A 24,312-nucleotide genomic window follows, 5' to 3' on the forward strand; every position below is an offset into this window, starting at 1 on the left:
CCCCTTGTCAAACTTTGCTCTCAGCAGCCATCACCACTCCAGCTGCCTTACACAACACACGTGGATTGTCCCCTTTCTTTGCATGCATTTATTCAGGATATCTGTTTGCTTGCTGAAGGCATGAATACGTGTTCATCACGCCTTCCTGTTCTGCAAACACATGTGACATTTCACTTACAACAGTGCGATTAGCAGGTAAATGTCTCACTGGGTAAAAAAAAAAACGATGCACGCAACTTCTGGAAAAACAAATAGTCTTCTACAACTAAAGGAAACAACACGTGTCCTATAAACTTGAATTATAAAGGTTTTAACATTTTTTTATTTAATATTGGCACATCAAATGAGCAAGTGACATTTTCAAGTTTCAGTCATACGAATGCCAACAGTTACTGTCATCATTTTCCACAACCACAGTGAACAGGGAAATAAATCCACTAAAGTTTAATTAACTATACATTTACCATTTATTAATGGATATTATCATAAGTGTTACCAAATTAACTGCAGGGGGTAAAAAAGAACTCTGTGAACTTTATTTTCTACAGTTGTATTGATAGTTTTATTTAAATATGACGATAACGGCTTCAAGAGTCTGGAAGTTTTCGAGAACCTTGATATCCAAAAACTCTTTCCTCTTCAAAAGCTGTGCTTTGGATTCACACCTCCGGTTGAGTTTTCTGCGTGCTTTGCACCTGTTATTGTTGTCGAGTGTTACCTAAAAATAACCTTTCCTAACGATTTCACAGTGCTCCAGTCAGGTGTAACAAAACTTGTTAAACAAGGTGAACTTCTGACCCTGAAATCCAACCAACCGACCGAGCGAGCGAGCAGATAAGCAACAAGATATCACCTTACCAGACGCAAACAGAACAGAGCCTCGGGAATAAATACAAAGTACTACGAGCTAAAGCATGTATTTAAAGCAATTCTGAAGCTGTGCTTGCAAATGTCACTGGGGTGAGAGTTACAGCAAAGTCACATGCCCCACAGCCAATCACTGTAGCGGTAGTAGATTTGAAGCAGTCGTCCGCTTGTGATTGAAATGCTGTTACTGGTATGTGACAGTTGTTCAAACTGGGAAGTTGTAAAGGATCCGCTTCCTCTTTTTCAAAAATAGTCATTGCATATTTCCTTTACACATACCTGAAATTATCTCGGTGTGTGTATAGGTTATTGAGGAATCACAGTGTCTGTGAATCTCTGTTGGACGTTCAGTGAGAGGAGGACACGACTTGATGGCTGCATTACTTTTTTTTATTTTTTGTTTTTTTTTTAATGGCACATGTGGAAATGAGGGGAGACTAAATATTTAGGCTGGCTTCAGCTACAGATGCTACTGCACGCGAGGCTGACATCCTCCTATTGTGCTCAACTGACCTGAACCTGTGGAGGCGAGGAGAGTGCTGCTGAAGAATTAAATGTCATATTTATTATTATATGGGTACTTTTTTTTTTCTCCTTAGTGGGGGGAGAGAGATAACATTTGTGTTATTACTGCCACCCACAGGTTAGGCGCTGACATGATGAGGAAATTCTCTCCACATGAGGCGGTTGTGTCGGCGTTTGACCTTATCAGCAGATGGCAGTATTGACATACAGTGGGAAAAAAGTGATTACAGCACATCATGACACCAGATTACCGTGTGTGTGTGCGCGCGCGCTCATTAAAATATCCCAAAAATAATAGTAAAATGGCTTTTTGGGAGAATAATTATCACAGATTCGCTGAAAGTCAAAGCAGAGCAACACGTGAGCAATATTACGGATTGCCAATGAACGCGTGCAGGAGCCGCTGAGGCGAGATAACCATCAAAATGTTAATTGAAGGTGTTTTACATCTCGGCTGGGTGTGGGGGGACCTGTGGGTTCTTGTAATGAATATGTCTTAATTGTGGCAGGCTGTTTGACATTTGAAAAGTCCGATGATCCCTCTCATTCTTGACACCAATTTGCATTTCCATCTTTAAGGTCAAATGGGCATGAATAATACATTAAGGAGGTTCTTAAGCTCACAGCCAGCCATACCTATTCTCACAAAGGCGCCAGCTGAGTCTTGCTAATCTGAGCGAACGTTCCAGAAACAATCAATTAATATCACTTTGAGAAGCAAACCCGGCTTCCTGTTATTAATGGGAGTATAAGGTCAAGAGTCAGTGGAAGATATAGGATCAGCCTCCTCTGGTTAGTCTGAAATAATTCGACAGTGATATGAAATGGTTTTTATTCTATTTTTATTTTATTTTTTGCATTATTTTGAGATTCTTATGACTTCTCAAACGACAGCTCCTCGCTGGCACACGATTACGCGCGCGAACTATCAAAGGGTTAACCTGGAATACATTCAAGATCAAAGGAAGGCCCAAAAAGGGAACCTTGGCAGGAGATTGGAAGAATTTAATGAGGAAAAATTAACATGTATTAAATCTGACCTCGTGCTTACATGGCAGATGTTGAGCGCCGCGGCAACCAGATACGTTATTAGAGATAAACAGTGGCGTGTTACATTTTGTGTGGAGCATGGGAATCTGAAGAGAGCGTGCCGTTTATTCCATCGCAAAAAGATACTTTTCTTAAAACTGAGCAAAATGAGTGCGGCTTGAAGGGGCACTGTGTCGTTATGGGAAAGAAATCCGGAAACTAAAAGAGGTGACATTAACAGTACTTATAAGGCTATTATGCAACCTCGGGTATATATAGCATTTCCATAACAAATTAAAGGTTCATTATGTAGTTTTGGGAAAGACATTTGAGTAGACATGAGTAGAGAAAGATCTTCATTGACTGATTTTTTTTTTTATGCCTATACAAAATAAATAAACAAACTGACGCGCAAGGACGACACAATATCATACCGTTTTACTTTGTTTATATTTGGCGGACCCTGCCACCTCTCTTGCTTCAAACAGGGACCTTGTTTTCCCCTGGGAACAGCTTGTTTATTCAGTTAGGGAACAAATAAATATTTCTGAGTTTGTATCATTACCTCATTAGTATTGTAAATATTAACGTTCTGAGTTTGAATTTCTTTAACGACAACAATGGGACAATGAGGAAAATATGGTCTCCAAAAAGTATTCTGAATATAGAAAGGTGGCAGGGTCCGCCAAATATAAACATGTCCTCCTTTAAGGTTGCCTATTTTGTTTGTTTTAGCATGAAAATCAGTCAATTAATATTTTTCTTTACTTCAACTAGTGCACCTTTTAAATCCTACTTATTCATCGCTTGTTTGATAGATTTCGTCGATTACATTTTGTTGTTATAATCATGTTTGTTTGTTTTTTTTGTAATAGATCTCATGGGATTTTTGCACCAAGATAATAAAGCTCATTTTAGACAAAAACCGGCACAGGGGGGAAAATGTATGTAAAAGAGGAGCAACCATGAGCAGGACATTTGAAGTGGTTCACCTGGGGACTGACTTTAATAAGGAGGCTACTGCGTAGGGAGAATTGAACATTGCTGTGGATGTATGGCCTTGAGGAGACAGATCCGCTGGCTGTCTTGACAACTCATTACCTGTAATTTCACTGACGGATTGGCGGAGTGGCTCAGAGTAGGCAGCCGTGGCACCAGAGACTGCGCGGTTTGTGCCTGCAGAATGATGTAAGATAGAGCGGCAAACGAGCAAAAGACTTATTATGGCTAACGATTGCTTAAAACATAGCGGGGGAGGCTCGACAGTTTGGTGCCTCTGCGGGGGGGAAGGGAGGGCACCGTCCCTCCACCTGTGAGTGGTTTTAGAAGCCTGGCTGAACGGAAGGTGTTTGATTCCGCCCGACTATTAAGTGATAATTGAGGAAGAGGATGTCAGTGAATCTCAGCAAAAAATCCCAGATATTCCTGACAAAGTCAAGATCATTATTGTGGCATCTAGAAACGAAATTGTATTATCTCAGCCGGACCTGCTGGTCCAGTGTGCCTGATGGTTCTGTCTACTATCTGGAAACTCATCTTGATTGGTAAAAACAAACACTTAATAGTTCCAATCAGCTCAAAGACTCTGTAGGTAAAGGTCTTGATTAAGTCTCAACTCAGTAGTGGTCTCTTCCAGGCCAGCGCCCCCCCTACACGATCCTTCATAATTGGTCAATCCCTGGCACTACTCCTCATCTCCAAAGCCACCAAAAACTGTAACCTACCTTGTGTATTTTTCGCTAATTGAAATGCCTAATGAGGTCCCAAGGGCTCCATCCCATTACCTCTGAGTTAATTAAAGCCTAAGCAGCGTGCCAAACGGTGAATAAAGATGCAGTTAAAGTGCAGGAGGAACAGGGAACCCAGAGCAGGGTTCGGTGCACTGGGACGGGGCTGACCTGCTTTTCTGTCATTGTTGTGGGACGCTGCGCGCCGAGAAGGAGCAGATGTCTATTATTTTTTTATTTGTATTTATTCTGGGCTTCAGTTTCGTGTCACCCCGTGTCAGGCGCTCATTTTTCCAGTGTGGTTAGCCCTAATTCTGCTTTATTAATCATTAAAATCCTCGCCACCATCAGCAACGTTTTTTTTTTTTGTTTTTTTTATGAAGATGTTTTAAACTTCAGTGTAAAATAAGCCCGTAGAAGTGACAGGTGTGAAAACTCAGCTTCTGCGTCTGTAATGAAATTATACTGCTCATTAAAATCTACATTCGCGACACCTACAAGAAGCAGTTTTCACCTTGTTATGCTCCGCGGTCACTCTTACGAGAATATTAATCCAAGCCGCATTACATTGTTAAAGAACGGTCTGCTCGGCAAAATGACAAAAAGACGGGCGTGAACAGACAAAATGAGACATTTCTCTTAAGAAACAATTTCAAATGTTTATTTAACATGTCAAGGAAGGGGCACACACTCGTGAATTGAAAAGGGGGCTGCAATTATTGGCCAGTACTATGACTTCAAACTTAATACTAACATTAATCAGGTTTTGGCTAAAAAGAAAACGTGTTTTTGTTCCTTTTTGTTTTTATAAAGAAACTTTATGTACATTGGTTCTTTTATACAAGAGGTTCATTGGATAAATGCATCAAAAAAAACACAAAAAAAAAAAAAAGAAACCAGTTCTGCAGTAAACTTTACAAAAAATACATTTTGTTTTTCATTTGAGAGATGTAGAAAAGGAGACGGTCAAATATTGACCAATAACATTTCTTCCTTTTCATTATTTAGAAAAAAAGTTGTTCTAATAGCTATTTAAAAGAAAAGCAATATACAGCACAATAAATGGGAGAAAACTGCCTCAGCGGATTCATTCGGTTGGTTTGGTAACCAGGGAGAGGGGCTGTGACTGGAACAGGGCATGATGGGAGTGAAGGGCTGCCTGATGGAAGGGGGAGGGAGGGGAGAGCATGGAGTGGTGCAGGGAGGCGAAGGGGATTGGCCGGGTGAGGATGGGTGTGGTCGGCTGGCTACCTGAAGTACCAATTGGGATGGAGATGGGTTGGGAGGAGGAGGAGGAAGAGGAGGAAGAGGAGGAGGAGGATGTGGATCCAGAAGCCTTCCCGGCGAGGGAGAAGTGGTGGTGCATGCGTCCCTCCGGCTTGGTGGTGAGCGACAGCGGCTGGGCCTGCTCCGAGTGAGTGGCGGCGGGAGCAGCCGGCGAGGCCAAGGCCGCGGAGGGAGTGGCTGGCGAGTCCAGCATGCTGCCGTGGGACGACGCGGGGCTGTCGCACATCTTCTCCGAGGGCAGGTACTGCACGCACTGCTTCTTGCTCCTTATCGAGAAGTCTGGGGAGGGCAGAAGAGAAAAGGAGAAGCTGAATTATGGATCCGCCGCTGGCTTCAAATCTGGTTCATGTCCCCCAGTGCTGCCGGTGACAGGAAGCGAACGGGCGAGGATGGCGGCGGCGGTGAGAGCCGTGAAACGTGACATGCTCAAATCAACTTGGAAACAGGCCACGACCGAAACAGGATGTAAAACATATGCGGATGGTAAAAAAAGAACATGACACAGTACATTAAAGTGTGCACTGAGGCGTGGAAGGCTCGCTTAATTTTACAGCGATCACTCGGTTGCACAACGGCACACATACCTGCCACTATTAGCACTGAACCTCATAAGCTGCTTGTCAAAGTGCAGAAGCAGGGAGAGGAGTCGGTAAGAGTCAGTGAAGGAAAGAGATAAACAGAGTAAAAGGTCGCACTTGAAAATAAAATAGTTTCTTCCTGTGAATAAAAAAAAATAAAAATAATTAAAGCCTCTCACCTTCTGGTTTTGAGTCAGGTTTGTTGTCTCTCTTCCTCTTTTTCCGCTTTCCCTGCGCACACAGAACAGACGCGTCAGAAACTTTTTTTTTTCATCAGAGCGAAAGTCAACCACTTCAACGAGTTTCATTTATGAGAGAAGTGTGACTGATTAATTTGACTGGAGAGGTGCTTCTGCCTCACATCCCCCCTCCTCCTAAGAAATAAGAGCAGATGATGACGATGATGATGATGATGATGATGGACGTGTTTCACTCACGTAGTTATCTCGTGCTGACCATCCTGGATAGAGCTGGGAGTGGAGTTGCCTCTCTTTTCTGGCCAGCTCGTAGTATTTGGCTTGTTCCTCTCTTGACAGGGAATGCCACTGTGGACAAAGAAAGAAACATATCAAAGGGCTGCTAAAATCACACACAAACACACACACACACACACACACACACTCACTGTATAACCTGACATGCCCATGTGTGCCTGTGCCACTTACCCGTCTTCCAAGGATCTGGTTGATGGCAGCGCTCTCCTTCAGAGTGCACTCTGCCACTACTTTGGCTCTCATCTCCTTCATATACAGCATGAAAGCATTCAGAGGTTTCTTGATATGAGGCCTCTTGTCTTCCTCTTTCTTCGGAGGGACCGGGGACTTCCTGCTAATCCGAAACATTAAAAAGATGCTTTTAATACGGCGGAGAGGGGCTGCGGAGCGACAGAAGCAGACTTTGCAGTGAAGGTTAAAGGCGTTTTTGTATTGTTCTTACGCATGCATCGAGGGACTCATGTCGCCACTGGGCTCCTGCTTGATGGCCGGGGAGACGATGGCGGGGTGGGGGATGCCGGTCTGGTGGAGGCCGTGCGGCGGCGGGGTCACCATGTGAGGGGAGAAGCGGCTCGACACCAAGCTGAGAGGGCGAGAGAAGGCGGCGTTTAACAGTCGGGTTTTAACAGAGAACACCGGTTAACCTGCCTAGAAAAGAAGTTGCGCTAACTCGTGCCCTGCCGTACCCTCCGGGCGAAATTCTCCGTTCCCACTGCGTCTGTCTAGACTAAATTCATACACACAATGAAATGCTTGCTTTTTGTTCAAATAAAGAGTTTTTCAAAAGCCCCTTTATTCAGCAGCGGCTGGAGAAAAGCGGAGTGGGTTGTTGCCATGGCGACAGCATGGCCGTGACACCTGAAACCACTTTCCTTACCACGTTCCAGACGACGGAGAGTGTTCTGACAGCCGTCCACACTGAGCACCTTTCTCTCAATTACCAGTTACAGCACAATGGAGCATTGTAATGAACAATGGGGGAAATTAAGTTCTATATCCCTCCGTCGCACACTCTGCCTCATGTGCGACTGGAGAATATCTCTATTTCAACTCTTCTGACAGGTCACGAGGGACGGCGCGCACTTCAGCCACGCATGGGGTGAGTGCAGAGCCATCGGCGTTACCTTACGCTACACCCGACTCGCTGTTAGCTTGGCGTTTCCTTTTTTTTTTCTTCTTCTTGTTTTTTTCTTTTGGCAACTGTTTCTAACCGGCAAACACGAGCACTGGAGTCCAGGCTGCAAATGTTCATGCTGAGAAATAGTCAGAAGCTTAAAAAAGAAAATGTGCGCAAATGCACGAAGTCTAATGAAAACATCTGCGATTGAGAAACTGACGCTTTGCTTTATGTTCCATTCCCCCCCCCCCCCCTCTGAAACACTTAATAATTCATGCTGTATAAACAAGGAGGTGCCATATCGTTCCCTCGGTGATAAACCTATACCCACTATCTCTGTAAACATCCCGCCGGGTCCCGGGTGAATAACTCCACGCTACTCCAAGTGATGGCACGCAGTCAAGCTCCACATTTCGCGAAGATAATGCTCCCATTAGCATTCGTGCGGTGCGGTCGTATTTACGGAGCAGGAGTTGTTTCTATAACATTTTATTCTGACTCCGACTCACTTACGTACTGGTTAAATTGTTTCCTTCCTGTTGACTGGTTAAGAGTATTTCCAGTGGCCCTGGAGCTCGAAACACAACAACATCTAACAGAAGCATTTCTGGGAAGTGTTTTGTGAAACGCGTTGTGAAGTGCTGCCGCGCTATCTAAAATGGCGATGCGTTTTGTGAAAATGCTTTTGTGTGCCCTGCAACGCTGCTTGTGTTTTGAGCTTCAGGGCCACCGCAAACATTTGGCACGCACTTAACGTGGCGCATTAAAGGGCGCGCAAACTCCGGCGAGGTACGTTCTGATTATTTCCAGCCCCCCCTTCAGGACGGAGCTACAGATGCTATCGATCGCGGAGGCCCTTCTGAATATTTCCTCTCGCGCTCGCACCGGAAGGCTCGCTACAAATCTGTGCAATTTTGGGAGAAGGTGAGAGAGGAAAGTCTGATGGGACATGTAGGTTCAGATGAGCTTTGATTTGTCCTAATCGATTCACAGCCCTTTCATCTCTGCCGTGTGTGTGTGTGTGTGTGTGTGTGTTGTGTGTGTTGTGGAGGGGCTCAGAACACAGGCCTGACCACTGAAGTTTAGCTCTGAGAGAAAAGACAGAAGAGGAGCACTGAATGCTAATAACGCGTTGGCTCTATTTAAGAAGCCGAACCTGTCTGTGGTCGACTTAGACCTCACATCCCTTTGTAGTCCTGACACCGCCGGCCTCGTCTGTGATCTGACAGCGTTGTCTCTTTTCAGAAGTGGAAATCACGATAGTCAAAACACGATTGCTGCTGTTCCTGTAAACCGTTTCACGATGCAAACAATGGAGGTTGAAAAAACGCGCACGGGTCAGTTTTTGAAGACAGGCTGGCGAAGGGAGAGGAGAAATGTGGTTGCAGAATGTCATGGAAGCGGCAGATATTAGGTGTCTCCCCTTTGGGAGGGTTGGGGGGGGGGGTGTTGCTGAACTTGATCCGCTCACCTGGACATGGATGCATTCATCGCTAGCGCCGGATAGGGATGACGGAATCCCCCCGGAGGGATGGAGTACATGGGCTGGCCCTGCCTGAGAGACAGAGGGAGACAGAGTGAGTGAAAGAAAAAAAAAAAAAAAAGAAAAGCTCCAGTGTGAGGTGGATCAAACACAGCTGACAGCTAACCCACCAGCACTAATCCTCCACTCATCAACTCAAATCCCCCGCTTGTGGAACAGCACCGTTGCAATTGATTACCAGAGCCGTAGCAAAACCCATAAATGTTCATAAATTCCTCCTGGTGAAGTCAAATGTTTTCATTTATTATTCTTCTGAAACGGTGCACCTGCACGCACACATTTTATAACAGATATTAAAAACAAAATTTTTAACAAAAAATGCCAAAATGTAAACTTTTTTTTTTTTTTCCTTTTCTTTCCTGAATCTGAACTCGCTGCGAGGAGTCGCGAACTGTGGCGTGCAGGTGAAGCTGTTTGTGTGAAGAGCTAAAAAAATAAAAATAAAAAATCCAACTTACTGTTGCATGAGCCAGCCCAGGGGGTGCGCGATGGAACCAACAGCCCCGGGAGACAGGGGGTAGTATGGAGAGAGCTCTGATGGGTGAGGTGTCCGAGGAATACCTGCAGGCGGGCCACAGGAGTTATCGAAAAAACTTATTTACATCTCTGAAAATATGCGCTATCGTCTTCGCCACACTCTCGCACTCCACTCAGAATCGATCTTTGGAGCTAGCAGTCCTTTAGTCTGCAGTTTCATCCTTCACAGATCACAGCAGTGAAGTTTTCAAGGTGGAGTAAAGCAGGCACATGTCCAGAGAAACTTGTTCAGTGTGTTCCAGAGAGAAACACTTTCACATTTTCTCCAAAATGTGTCTGAACACACTGTTTCCTTTTCAGACTTCATGACCTTGTAAAGCTCATTAGCGCGCGTTGGTTGGTGCACATTTGAGCGCCTGCCCCCGATTTTTTTTTTCCCACTAGGGCTGGTGTTAACTATTTTAATTCATCGGAGCAGACGTGAATTTAAGCTGATTGAAGCCTCTGAGCTCCTCAAAAGACAAAATTACAACTTTCGCGGCCATCTTTCACGTTCACTGACCGGTTAAGATCTACTGTTATGTGCATCCGTGTGCGCCGTTTATACTTTACCTGTCTTTGGGTCGAGGATCTCTGGGGAGAGGTGTGACGGCGGCGTGCCGGGGGAGAAGTGTTCGTTGCTGTAGGTGATGAGGGGCGTCAGCGGGTGGACGTGGTGGGCGTGCTGCACCACGGGGACTTTATTGGACTGTTGGCGAAGGAAAAACAAGAGAAGAAGAGACACGAACCATTAATAAGCAGGAGGTGAACAATGCAACAAGTGTCCATCAAAGCCGAAACAAGCGTGCTGCCATCCCCCACACTGTATACATTCACAAGATCTCTGTTGGCCATTGTTCAAAACAAACGCACGGAGTAAACAGGCCCATCATGTGTGAATGCCCTCCACGGTCAACATCACAGCCTGTGCGTGTGACCGGGCCCTGTGATGCAATCTGGACCGGCACCAAGGAACACTAAAAAGGCTTGCAGACACATGCCAAAACCATTACGGTCATTTAGCTGAGGAGAGAACTGTTTGTCCAGTCCAGCAAGAAAAACAACGGTGCCACCGAGTCCAAAAGTCACACCAGCAGGCCACAAACAAACACAATCGGGCGAAGGTAAACTGAGCGCCCATAAACATGTGGAGACATCATCTCCCGCTCTGTCTAAGCACACACCCAGGGGTGGATTACAGCGCCGCGTTACACTTCGGATGGAGCTGACGTTGGAAAAACACTTTGAATTCTGTACAACTCGAGATAAGTGGCGACCGACAGAAAGCCCAGAGATGAAACTGCCTTTTTTGGAAAAAAATTAAAATAAATGTACGCACGCTGACAAACTGCGGATCCGCACCGTGACTGGCATTACGCCTGTGACGAGCCCGAAGAAGACAATAATAATAACCAGCGTCTCTACTTTCATTAGGCATCGCTCAGCCTCGCAGTCATTTCCCCCTGGCTGCCTGGCTGAATAGAGCACTTGTTGGCTCAACTTGTCACATGGGAGGGTCAAGGGGTGGGTGGGGGGGTGGGTGTTGGTGGGGGGGGAGAAAGGAGTCTTGTTCCTCCAGGCTAACCTTTCTTCAATATCCCTCCCCACCCCCTTCCCAACCTCTCGTCTCTCTCCAACATGGTCTGCTAAGGGAACAAGGTTTGCATTGAGACTTCTGTACACTCTCTTGCTTCACGCTGCTTAGAATTGTTCCAAATCGTAGCTCTCTCTCTCTTTTTCCTCCAGCCCCCCCCCCCCCCCCCCCTTCCCTCCGCCACTCTTATTTAAAGGAAGGTCCAGCCTTTTTCCTCCTTTTAAATCTTCAGCAAATTGGTTTCTCTGCGAGTCTAAAGCACGCTTTGATTCTGGTAATGCCAGATGGAGTGAGGAAAATATTTGCCGGTGTTAAACATGGCTATATTAAGACCCCTTTGCTCAGGGTTGGTTTTCTCCAGAGCTGGAGCATATAAGGTCAAAGCATACGATGATGCGCAGAGAACACGATTTGACACAACGCGGGGAAAAAGGCTTTGATAACGCCTCGTGGCAGAAATGGTGTTGACTTGCCGGGGGTTGAATTCCCGGGTCCCACACGTCATGTATATTTGAGTTGTGCTTTGTTGTTCTACTTCATGTACAATATGCCTGAATTTTCCCTATATTGTGAGGGCTGCTGGAGACCTCTAGACCTGGGTGCCAACACATTTTGGGAAGCGCTTCAGTGAGAATTCGAAATGATGCCTTATTAATTATTCATATCCTGGAATACACCAATCGTGTGCTCCAAACATATTTCTAAGTTTGAAGGCACTAGTTTCAACTCCAGGGCTGCCGCTCAGTTCAGCAGAGCGAGGAGGAACACAAAGTATGGTGGTGGTTCTGACCCGCATCTTACATAGCGCTGCTGTCAAGATACAGGGTTTTCTCACCTGGATACAACACCTTGATTAATATCGATATTTGATATTAAGGGGGAAAATGTACACAACACCGAGGGAATAAAATACGAGATTTTGACTGAAAGAAAAACAAAACAAATCTTGTGTGCTAAGTTAAAGTTTACTTCTGGAGGAGTAGGGCCTTCAGCGGGCTGTCTTTCAGGTATCTGTACTTCACGTAGTATTTATTTTCCTGGGAGACTGGGATGGGGAGAAGAGGTGTGTTAGTGTCTCGTATCAGCAGAGACCCTGCAGCTCTCTGCCTGGATTCTCTTGTTTTCTCACTTTGTTGCTGCTCTGGAAGCTTTACCAACCCAAAATGTCGGAATTTGACAACGTGGGAAAGCTATCTTCCGGACAAATCCTACTGATCCTACCTTTAAGTTTAACAGTCTATGATTTATATCAAGACGACATGAGGTTCAGTCAGCGTCAAACAAGTACTTCTACTTCTTTTTTTACACAAGTATTTGTAATTCTACTTGAGTAAGGAACGTGCGCACTTTTGCCGCCTCTGCAAATATTCATATTTCGATATTTTTTCCGGCAACACTGATTCTACTCGCAGGACTTTCTATGTTGGAAAAAAAAAAAAATGTCTCCCTCAAAAATTGCGACATTTCTAACGAAATCGAACAAAATCGGCATCATTTTCTACCGGTAAAACTCAATCCTGACTGATCGGTGATTACTCTCCCGTGCTTCATGCGTAGAGATCTTCGTGGCCCGCAGCTTCACAAGCGAAGTGTAATAAGGAAACCACAAGGAACATGACCCGTGTTTTAAATATAAACAACATCTACGTGATAGGACAGATAAAGAGCGACCTGGAAACAGATGGTATCTACATCTACAGTCAGAAATCGGGCTCTTTACATAGACGGGCTTGTCGCAAACAGGTCTGAGGGTGGTACACGCCTCTCAGCTAGGAGGTAAAAACACAGAGAACTGGTCTGAGGGTGATTGGACATAGTAACAGGAAGGTTTAAAGGAGGAAAAAAAAACACAGAAAAAAGTTGCTGAGCCGGTGCGGAGAAAAGATGTCTGTCTCTTAAGAGGGTTTGAAACTAAAAAGGCCGAGGTGGCAGTACCTCGCTTTGGCTGTCCAACTTGGAACGCCGCTAAGAAAAGCACAGTCCTTGGTCAATGTGGGTGGAGGGGTGGATTTCATTCAAGCAAACATGTTTTTGGATCCTGCACATCTGAATTGAATTACTAGGCAAACAGCCGATGGGGAAGAGAGCTTAGAACAAACTGAATAACCCCGCAGCTTTGTGTGTCTTTATGCTCGGTGATTCTGGGTGGGAGGCTCAGAGGCCTTTCAAAACTCCAGGAAAGACAGGGTGAAAAGAATGCCTGGCATGCTGAGAAATCCAAGCCTTGTTTGTCAACGCCAACAGGAAGCGGACGTGAGAGGGGACTGGCCGTGTCGTATGTCTTTAAAATCAACCGCTCCCAAAACTATGCCATTCATCGCGGCCAACGTGTGCTTTGCGTCTGGTCATCGCCTCTGAAAGGGTCAGCGGCAGTAATATTCTGGCTTGAAATAATACAGAGCAGAGTGGCGTCATATTACCGGAGCGAATACCCCCGGCGGTCGCTGCAGAAATTGAGAGAGGTTTAACAAAATCAACACGGCACGTCTGGACACAAACACGGGCGAATATCACTGGAAATCAAGGTTTGTAAACCGACACATATGCGGTAACGTTTTTTTCCTGGCGGATCCGCCGCTCATAAACACCGGCTCGCGTAATTTCACTCCGAAAATCTGAGTTTAAACGGAATCAAAGCACCGGTTCCCTATTCCATTTCTGAAGAGGATCTCGTCTCCGCAGTGGCCCAGCAGGACTGCAGACCTCAGATCAGTATTCAGTTCAGTCCTCCCGAAGCCTTTGATTTCATGATGGATCCCGGTTGTTCACTGCCTAATGCAAAATGAGAGAGTCTCACCGGACTTCCACTCAAAGGTCTGTTGGAAAATATGGGTCGAAAGCGAGCGTGTGTATCGCTCGGAGAGAAGAAGAAAAGAAGGGAAAAAAAAACAAAAAACAGCATATTTTCTGTTAATATCTTCACTTAAAGTGTCGTATCGCCCCGAGGGGGGAAGATTGCACCGGACACATGCAGGGAAACAAAAGGCATCTCCGGAATGATGCTCCAGACTTTGCTGCTTAAATTCACTTAAACAATTCGGTGACTAAGTGACTTATGACACCCTGACAGGACCCGGCCCCTCCGTGCCTTAATGACAAGAGACACTAATGCGATATTGAAACAAAGAGGAGGATTCTTGCGTCCCTGTCAAGTGAAGATCAGCCCATATTTGAGTATAACCAACTGACGGGCAGACACCCTGGTCAGTTCTACCTCATTAGAGAGTCACAGCTCCGTCTAATCCAGAATAACAGAAGGAGTCAGTGTGGCCGGTAATGACACAGAGAATAGGCCTTATGGACAAATTACTGCAAGTGACTGGGTGACCTCAGGAGGGGAAGTGCCCGGCCTTGACATCATTATCAGCAGAGTGTTGATGATTGTGAATCAGTGCGTTGTGCAGGATGAGTGCGAGACGGACATGACCGAGACAGCAACGCCGTCCCTACTTCATTTCATTTCCTTCCCTACCCTCTGCTCTCCTCTCATTTCTTTTCCTTCTTTCCCCTCCTCTCTCCCTTTCTCTCCTTTTCTTTCCTTCCCTCTGCTCTTCCCTCCTTTCCTTTTCCTCTCGTTCTATTTTCGTTCTCCTCTCTTTTACCTTCCCTTTCTTTGCTCTCCTCTCCTTTTCACCTTTCCTTTCCTCTCTTCTCCTTTCCTTTTTCTTTCCTTTCCTCTCCTCTCCTCTCCGGTCCAGCTCAGCCACTACTGATGGGCTGACAACTTCCCGTACCGCATCACCTGGCCCTGCAGCGCCTTTGATGTATTATTCATTAGGAGGCAGCCCTCTGAACACAGGAGCTTATATGGGGGTTTTGGGGGGGCGCTGGACGTATGTGTGTGTTGCGTGTGTGTCTCTGTGTGTGTGTGTGTGTGCATAGTGTGGTGCGGTATGTTGATAGAAAAGCGTGTTCCCTTCCTCCTAGTCCTCCCAATCCCCTACCACCACCACCATCACCACCGCCGCCATTACTACCAAAAGCAACACCAACTGAATGCTAAACAAACCTGTCTGTTGAATAATTGAGGCTCTCAGGCCGGAGCAGCCTCCGATTAGCATACCGGCCTTATGGACCCAATCTGCACAGTGACAGGATGGTCTTCCCCTGGATGTTCGGATCCACTGAATGCTCTGATTTCTATCTTACATCCCCTCGTCTTGTCCCGCGTCGGCAGAATTAGCGGAAAATGTCAAAGCAATCTGAGTTCAAGCAACAGTAATTGCATTGATCTCCACAGTGGGGACATGAGAGGATATCACTCGTGAAAAAAAGAAACCTAAATATCAACACTGTGTTCGCACTGCGGCGGCTCGTGAGCAGATGATTTAATAATCCGCGGAGGCGTTTGACTGTGAGGACCTCTTATCTGTAAGCTAACATTACGCGTGGCTCCGTGCATATATAGTATCAGATATACATGCACCTACAGGCAGCTCTTGACTGATATTCCAATCCATGCAAGTCCATCATCAAGACAAAACAACGATGTCAGATTGGACACATGCTTGCACAATGACTGCAGGAGTACAGGTCTGCTGCAGGAGTCCCTGCTGGTGTCTCCTCGCCTCCTCTCCTCAGGTCTCTTTTCTCTGGCTCCTCTTGGCCCTGGGCAGTAATCCCTGGCCCCCCGTGTGTGCCCATCCGCTCCCCCTGCTCTCATTAGTGCAGTGTTGGGGCCTGGGGAGCCTGCAGGCCTGGGGAGCCAGCCTGCTGCTCCCCTCCCACTCTCCCTCTCTCTCTCCTCGGCTGGAGTAATGAGCACATAATCAGCCTGGCTCCCTGTCAGCAGCAGCACACCAGAGGGGCATGTGGGCTCCTGGCCCAGAGTGGGGGGTACCGCCACAGCGGGGTGTTTCACTTTCTATCCTCCGTGCCCAGGGTACACCGCGCCCGCTGCTAGAGCTTCCCACCACACATCAAATGACCCCCGTGATCGCAGGTCACCAAGATCACGCACGGCGACTTCCTGTTTTGGTTCGCATACTGAAAGCTGTTACACTTTAAGTGAACTTCCCCACCTTTTACACCACTTAATACGAAAGTGTTACTTGAGTTCCAAGACAATACCGCTTATATTACTTTCTTCTTCTGCCCATTTAGGGTTAGGATTAAGATGTTTGTACGTGGCGTTTTGGCAATTCAACAGCCTTAAAAAAAAGTTTAATGATCGTAATAAATAGCACCCTTAAAAAGTCTCTTATACTAAAAATACAAAGAAAGAGATACATAACCTGAAAACCCGAGAAAACTATCTATTTCAACAAACGAAAAGTGAAGGCTACTTCTTACTTAGAAAAAGTGAGAGCCTTTTATGTAATGTGAGTAAAAAAACAGTTTGATTCCTCGCATTCTTTGACAATGTTTCTTTCTGTGTTGAGTTTCTGGTTGAATGAAGTTCACGAGGATGAAGGCCAAACAGAGATACCGACACGGAGCCACATAAAAAGTATCAGCAACTACCGAAGGACAGAAAAGCAAAGGAAGCAGGGAACTCGAACTGAGTCGATGTGCTTTCACTTCACTTCAGCTCAATTCAATTCACAACTTTTCAAGCACTTAGAAGGGAATGAAAACAAAACATTGTCAGACTGTCAAAGCCACTTTCATCACATCTACATTTTTGAACAGAAGTTCACACATTCCTTTGTGCCTCTCGCAGATTTTTCTGGTCACACTTTATGATAACCATCATTAATGCATGGCAAATGTATAGTTATTCCTCTATTTATAAACAATTAAATGCTTGATAAACTGTCCATTAAGCAATTGTTCATTGTAAAGTTGCTACTGACGTTGGTAATACTTTATAAATGGTAAATAAATACAGTGTAGATCAGCTATAAACATTATTAGGGCATTATGATGATGAAACAGATGTTTATGAACCTTTAGAACTGCTTAATAAATAAATGGTGTATAAAATATTTCATTGTTCATTAACTGATAATAACTACGGTGTAAACTTCCAAAGCTGAGTTTGATTTTATAAAGTAAGGAAGCCCATTACATCAGAGTTATCAAGTTGAGAAGATTTCAATTTTAAGGTTGCACGAGCTAAAAAGTTTGAACAGTGAAAATGATTCAGTCAGTCAAGTCGCTTTGTCAGAGTTTACAGTGTATTAACTAAAGTTTGAAGGTAAACTGTGCAGTTTTGGGAGGACATTTTAACCAGAAGATTTATTTATGCCCAGACATACTTATTAAAACCAACTGTCTTTGTCTTCATGACAAAGTAAACAAACTTGAAGATCAACACAATTTCATGCAGTTTGACTTTGTTGTCAGTGTTCTGGGACCTTGTGTTCCTCTGAGAACAGCTTGTTTATTCAGTCATGGAGAAAATACATATTTCAAAGTTATTACCTCATTAATATTGTAAATAAAAAAATTCTCCAAAAACAATATAGTGCCCCTTTAATTAACTATAAATTAACCACTTATTAATCATTGTTACAATACAGTGCTACGTTTTTTAACCTATTGATTGTATGTTTTTGTGACTAATTTTGATGCCAGGAGACAACAAACAAACACTCACACACCATTTCGTCACAAATTAAAAAATGAAATGCCTCTTGTGTTCACAAGAGATAATGTGAAGATGAACCACCAGATTAGATTAGAAAAAGAAATCCAGCGTTTGAATTCAGCACTTTCCCTCACCTCAAGGAAACGTTAGAGAGGATTAAAAGAGACTTTGTAGGATCCCTGTTCAAGTATGTTTGCCGCAACAAATCTCCACACAGTAGCTGCAGTGTCCCGAAGAAAAAGCAAAAAGGTCACTGACGGGTCAGCATTTATTCTAATAAAAAATCTTCAATTGCTTCCTATTGAGACTTAAGTCAGTCCTGGATTCCCATGAGCAAACTCCGTCCCCTCCGCAACAATTTCCCATTGACTGCTCTCAATGAGGACTTTGTTATGAGCATCACTGCGATTATGGGATCCAGCAAATCAACCACAAACTCAGCAAGAACGTCTAGCCAGGATGTGTAAGGTCAAGGGGCTGAGTCACAACAGCTCTTTCAACTAAAGTGGTGTGGTGGTGGTGTTGTTCTGTGCTCCGCGCGCTGCTTAGCATGACTTCCTGAACCAGAAAACGCCCCGATGCAATCACACAGGTGAGATGGGAGATAGATAGACACTCATGTTATCTAATGTTTTTCGATGCCGGACACACATTCCCCAGTGAAGCCGCGAACCAAACAGGTCTGCTGAGGCCCCGCATTGTCTAATCGGGGTGAGACACCACGATGACTAGTTCACACCTGTGTGGGAAAAGTTCAGGAATGGTGAGGAGGCTCAAACTTGGGAGATTTATGAGGGAGGGCTGAGTTATTGTGGTAAAGACAGACATATTGTTCAGCAGCTGGCCTGCGGGCGCTGGAGGGAGAAGCTGCACATGGAGGGATGGGAACCAGTGCATTAACATGCGCACAATAACTTCATTATCGCGAATAACCACATTACGGTGATAGTTTGGTTAAATGATTTATATGGTTCGCAGTCAACTGATTCCCCCAATAAGTTTATATGATTTGTCTGATAATTAGGTTAATGTAGCCCGCAGGAAGCGCCTTATTAGCGGCACAAAATAAGGAAGGGGAAATTGGTGCAACTGAGGACCAGAGATCTGTTATTGGACGTGTGAATTTCACTGTGGAAAATGCTGACTTTACCCCCCCCCCGAGCGAGCATGCTATCTGAAACATTGATGAATAAAGAGATAATATATTAATGAATCCTGACTCCAAGCGTGATCTTTGCTCCAATACAAGACCAAGCCGTAAGCCTTCACACCGCGAGAGTTTGGCCCTGATCTCGTCTGCTGTTTTGAGAGAAAGTATCTACTTACTAAATGACCCGGCGTTGGAGAACGGGAGTCTTTTAGTCCTGCAGATCCAGGGACGTCCAAAAGAGGCCATTTCATCTGCAGGTACTGTGGGTGAGAGGAGACAGAGGGAGCAGAGTTACACACAGGATATTACAGTAGTAAAAAAAAAAAAAAAAAATGCAGGCCAAAGAGCTAACCCAAGGCTTCACTCGGCAAATAAAAGCTCTATATGTTTACTGATACAGAGCAGTGGGGTCTGAGTGTTTTCCTAGAGCGTGCCAGAGTGGTATGAATGGTGTCAAGCCCGCAGAGATCTCTCCGGCAGACACCTGTACGGGACCCGCATTGCTGCTAGAGTCAGACAGTGAGTTCTGGCACGGGGGAGAGCAGGGAGAGTGATGTGAACACAACGGACTGGTGGAGGACTGTGAAATTGCCGTTTGTCAAGGAAAAACAAGAGGCCAGCTGTGGGCGCCCATCGCCGAGCGGGTGGGAAGAGACAGCTGGAAGGAAGCCCCGTGTGCAGAGCGGCGAAGGGGCCGAGCCGCGGACTCACAGCTAACTCCCGTCTCAATTGGTTTGGCCTTTTGACCCGCGCGTAGCCCCGCCTCCTTTCTGTATCACCACTTTTTCACACATGTATCAAAGTTTTCATAAAGGGCTATTGTGCGAGTGTTTGCGGTCGTTTCACTCTTTTTCTTATTTCCCCCTCGCGTCACAAAGAAAAAAAAAAGATTTCCACCAACGTGTTGCGGCGCCCCGGTGCCATGGAGAAAGAGTTGTGTACTCCAGAAGAGTTTTTTTTTTTTTTTTTTTTTTTTTTTGTGATTTACTGCTTGATACAACAAGCTGAGCATTTTTTCTTTTTCCTCCAGCGATGGAGATAGCATGAAGCCAGGGCTCCAAAAAAGCACGGCTCAACCATCTGGTTTATGAATCAGTTTAAATACCGGACACAGCAGCTTGTCATGCATGTGGATTTTCTCCCTGGTACGATTTCAAATTAATTAAAAGGGTTTTATATCGAAGGTTATGTTTGGCTCATCCAGGCTCATGTAGCGCAGAGGCATAAAGGTATCACACTTCATTATTTAATGTACGAAGGGTTGTGCATCTGTCTGCGAGAGGCCATTGCGTAAATCTGCGACATGTATCCTCGGTAATCATTCTGTCCTTTTTTTTTTATTTACACAGCTCGTGAATTCCGACGCACAAACAGTCTGACGTCCGCCCATAGCAAACATCTGGACGAGAAATAGTATCTGCCGCTAACTGAGGCGTGACGGACCCGACCAGCAGAAGAATATACGCAGAAGCTTTGTCTGCTTTGCAGGATAAATGATGACAAACAAGCAAACTGGAGGAGTCCTGCATTCAGGTTTTGATTTTTAAAACTTCATTCATCACTCAGGGTTTGTAAGGAGGAAGGAAGCTTGGATGGCTGCGGGTTAAAAATGGAAAAGACATTATAGCGGGAGGGGGGAAAAGGGAGAGGAGGGAAAAAAAAACATTTTCAGGAATGAGTTTGTCGGAGCAGGCAGAGGGTATTGTTTCCTGACAGCTGGGGTCCAACAGAGCACCGAGGCAGGGGGAAGGGGACCCTTTTTCCCTTCGAAAAGAGGGGGAAATTCTTGGAGTTGACATCAGCCCTCTTCATTTTCACTATACTGCTCAAGGCTGAATCGTAGGTTCCAACTAATGGGCCCAAGTCCATACAACTGTCAGGAGGCAGTTGCTTTTAGAGGCTGCGAGCTCCCTATTGAAACTTTACTCTGCTGTGTGCATGGGGCCTAATGAATGCCGCTCTCCGGAGAGAAAATCCAAAACAATGCAGTTTTCTCTGTCTAATCTATGTCAATCATGAGTCCTTCCACAAATGAAACAAGCGCTATTGTGAGCGTTTGGTCTTGCCCGGCCGTGCCCACCCCGGCTCTCCCACCCGATCCATCCCTTATTTGACAGCTTTCTGCCAGTGCCGGGGAACATGCCCCCAGGCACTTTTTTTTCCTGAGCGCCTACTTTTCTTTTAATTGCCAGTGTGCCCCTATGGAGCAACTGTTCACACACTCCCCGAAACATGCAGCCAGGTAATGCCAGCCGCACACTGTCACATTAGCTCCAGTCCAGACTGCGGCAGCACACCACTCGCTGTAACACATGAGAGGCAGAGGGAGGGAGGGCGCTTTGGGCCTGCGAGTTGTTTCAGGAAACAAAAGGCGAGGAATTGTGGGCCATGCTGCTCAGCAAAAACTTTCTCGGTGAAAGAAGAAAAAAAAAAAGGACACCAGGGAAGTGTAAGAGAAAAAAAGTTAGGACAGCCTGCACTTAAAAATGGATGATTCAAATGGTTATGACATGGTTAGAAGATTGAAACAGGAGATAGACTAATATCTAGACATTTAGTAATGCTTTACACGTGCCCTTATTTTGCTGGAAACAAATGCAGGCATATGGTCGGGGCCCATAGCAATGCCTGTTTCAGCAAGGGAGCTGGAAGCCCTGGTAAACAGACTCGGACAGAGTACTGAAAGAAATGTGTGACTAAAGTTTAGCTGATCCATTTTCATAGCTCTCTAATTGTCTTCCAGCCTTCCCTGCTGCATCCAACGCTCAGAATAGACATCAGTAGAATGTGCCACTTTTACAGGACCCAGATGCGACAAAGGTGGCAGCGATGCCACTGAAATTTTCCAAAAAGCTACACTGGAGCCCTTTGGTTTTCTGAACACAGAGAATGCAACATATGCTCTGGGGCATGTGGCCTGCCAGAGCTGGGTTCTAATTGTTACATTGCTCTCACAGAGCGAAGGAACACACAGCCAAGAGTCTTTGTCATCTCTGAAGTGTGTGGTGCCATACTGCGGGCCAACATCAGAGCACGGAGAAGAGACAGATGTCTGGACATTTGCTGTCAAACTAAGTCAGACACTCTGCCAAAGGGACCGAAAAAAATCACAAACTTTGCTCGCAACTATCTGTCGACTCCGGGGCTGTGGTGAGAAGTCGTAATGGCTGTCAATCAGACACAAAGTTCAGTCAAAAATAATATTGACACAGAATAAAGGGCTGGCTAATATATCAATATTCGATTGACTTAGATTCAGATAAGTGTGTGTGACATATTGTCAGTATTTCCTGCTTTGAAGGGCCGCATTATTTTATTTTCTAAACATAAGTACTTGCCATCACCCACTTAGTCATAACATCTACATTACTGATGATTATGAGGAATCTAATCGTGTTAATATTGTGTGAAAGTACCAACAGCCATCCCAACATCGAGGTATTTAGTGAAAACATCTTGTATTTGATTAATATTTGTCGCCCGGTCCCAGTATTTATAAACTGCCTACGAGGAGATTTTGTTTATTGGAATATAGCCTAAAAAATACGGTGAAACTATTACAGCGAAATAACTATATTCCTAAAAAAAAGTTGCAAAACTACAACAATTATGGATATGTCTTGATTCATGAAAACAGCAACCACTGTCACCTAAAAACGGATTAATTGTGGTTCTGTTAAATGCTGAGTTGCTTTAACTCAATCAATCAGGAGCAAACAATCAGCCCCAGTCAAACGCCGAACAAAGGAGTGAATATGTATAAAGTGGCAGCTCAGACGAGGCCCGCCGCTTGTGAAATGGCTTTGCCCAACTTGTGTTGAATAGCGGAGCAGCAGGAATGCCTCGGCGGATCGCTCCAGCAGATAATGTCAATCACCTACTGTGTGGAGAACCCCTCCCCATTGTTTTCTTTTACCCCCCAACAGAAAACAAATGGGCCGCACAGCTTGCTGTTTGGCTGAGGTGTTAATTACCGTCCCCTGCCCATATGAACAGCAACTTCAGACAATGGCCCTGTCAGGCCCCCTACACGACGGGCCCTCCCTGGTTTACTCTGCTGATATCACCTGCTCATGCGGGGCCATTGACACCTCAACCTGATCTATGCATGAAACACAATTCTTGCTTTTGGGGGACAAAGACAATGCAAGCAGGAGCCCCCGCCTCGCCTCAGAGTTTGCATTAAAGCTCATTGTTTGCCAACATTAGAGGCAATTACAGTGACAATTCTTAAGCAAACCTCGGCAGTCATTGTGCTAATTAGTGTGTAATTGATGGGGAAACGACAAGCAGCTCAGCTGGTCAGAGCCACAATGCACTATTGGGCCACCGCAAATTTTGCTGAATGGGGACCATGTCCTATTATCCGGTCCACTATGAAGTAAGAAGATTAGTGCGGGAGGAAGTTATTAATTAAAGCTATCTTAAAGGAGTGCACAAAGAGAAGGAAAGAATAAAAAATATAATGTTGTTGCTAGGTAAGATTTTGTTCACACTGGTCACATCAGGTGCCTGTGACACACTAACACACGGCTGACACTGACCTGACCAGTTCCTCAGCTCATCTCTTGAATCTCGGCATTCACGTCATTTTAACCGTGTGAAGCCCGCAGTGGAGATAGCATCCTGCTAATGGCTACCACATTTGAAGTGTCCATTAGCCCAGAGAGGAGTGAAGTTAAGTGACTATGACAGGGGCACTCCCTCGGTTTGCCGGGCCTCTATTGTGACCTGGTCGGTCGTCCTGGACTCTTATTCACAGCCAGTAAAAAAAAACTGGGTCAAAGGTCAGACATCCAGAGTGCTGCGGTTTCTATGGCAACGTGGCCTATTAAGGCCAGGCTCATTGGCCTCTTAACATGCTCTTGTACACAAAAGAACTATTAGTGCAAAGAGGGAGCGAGGAGAGTGAAGAGGGGAGGCAGCGCGAGGGAGGTCCGAACAACACCGCGGCAAGGTTTTTTTTCCGAGATTCCCAAGATGGTCGGACACTCTGCCCACAGCTTCGTCCACTTCGACATGAGTGGAAGAGCAAGAAAGTATGTGGAATTATGTTGAATTAAGATTAAAGATTAAACTTTAAAATAAATCAATGAGCACCGGTGTCACGTGAGCGCCTCATGCATATTCTGTGCAAGGCCAAACTGGCCAGCGGACCGGGTTTATTTGAAAAGTCCTGGGAGTGAATTTACTGCTGTTTCAGTAATAAAACAGCATTAACAGAACACAAGGCCAAGATAAACGCCCCTAAAAAGCTCCTCTAACATTCAGCCCCGGTGAGTGAGCTGCCACTTCAGCAGGAGTTTGCATTTTTGCAACCCAAGCAATTATTTGTATCGGGGTTTTATTATTT

General features: G+C 45.3%; 1 protein-coding gene across 5 annotated transcripts in view; it reads right to left on the minus strand.

The window, feature by feature from the left end:
* Positions 1-4,787: 4,787 nt before the first annotated feature.
* The window catches only part of tcf7l1b (transcription factor 7 like 1b), a 35,984-nt gene continuing 16,459 nt past the window's right edge, over positions 4,788-24,312 (minus strand). For 2 of the 5 annotated variants that reach the window (XM_030418310.1, XM_030418307.1), the window contains exons 4-12: positions 19,136-19,219; positions 10,257-10,392; positions 9,626-9,728; positions 9,096-9,179; positions 6,950-7,090; positions 6,679-6,838; positions 6,451-6,558; positions 6,193-6,244; positions 4,788-5,714 (exon numbers count right to left, since the gene is read on the minus strand). In XM_030418310.1, coding sequence (XP_030274170.1) covers positions 5,236-5,714; positions 6,193-6,244; positions 6,451-6,558; positions 6,679-6,838; positions 6,950-7,090; positions 9,096-9,179; positions 9,626-9,728; positions 10,257-10,392; positions 19,136-19,219 — 1,347 coding nt within the window. In that variant the 3' untranslated portion in view covers positions 4,788-5,235. Of the gene's footprint in view, positions 5,715-6,019; positions 6,049-6,192; positions 6,245-6,450; positions 6,559-6,678; positions 6,842-6,949; positions 7,091-9,095; positions 9,180-9,625; positions 9,729-10,256; positions 10,393-19,135; positions 19,220-24,312 lie in introns of all 5 variants that reach the window. The other 3 variants (XM_030418309.1, XM_030418306.1, XM_030418311.1) reach the window with 2 other exon arrangements.

Source organism: Sparus aurata, chromosome 5 (genome assembly GCF_900880675.1).
Source record: "Sparus aurata chromosome 5, fSpaAur1.1, whole genome shotgun sequence".
In the NCBI taxonomy this organism is placed as follows: domain Eukaryota; kingdom Metazoa; phylum Chordata; class Actinopteri; order Spariformes; family Sparidae; genus Sparus; species Sparus aurata.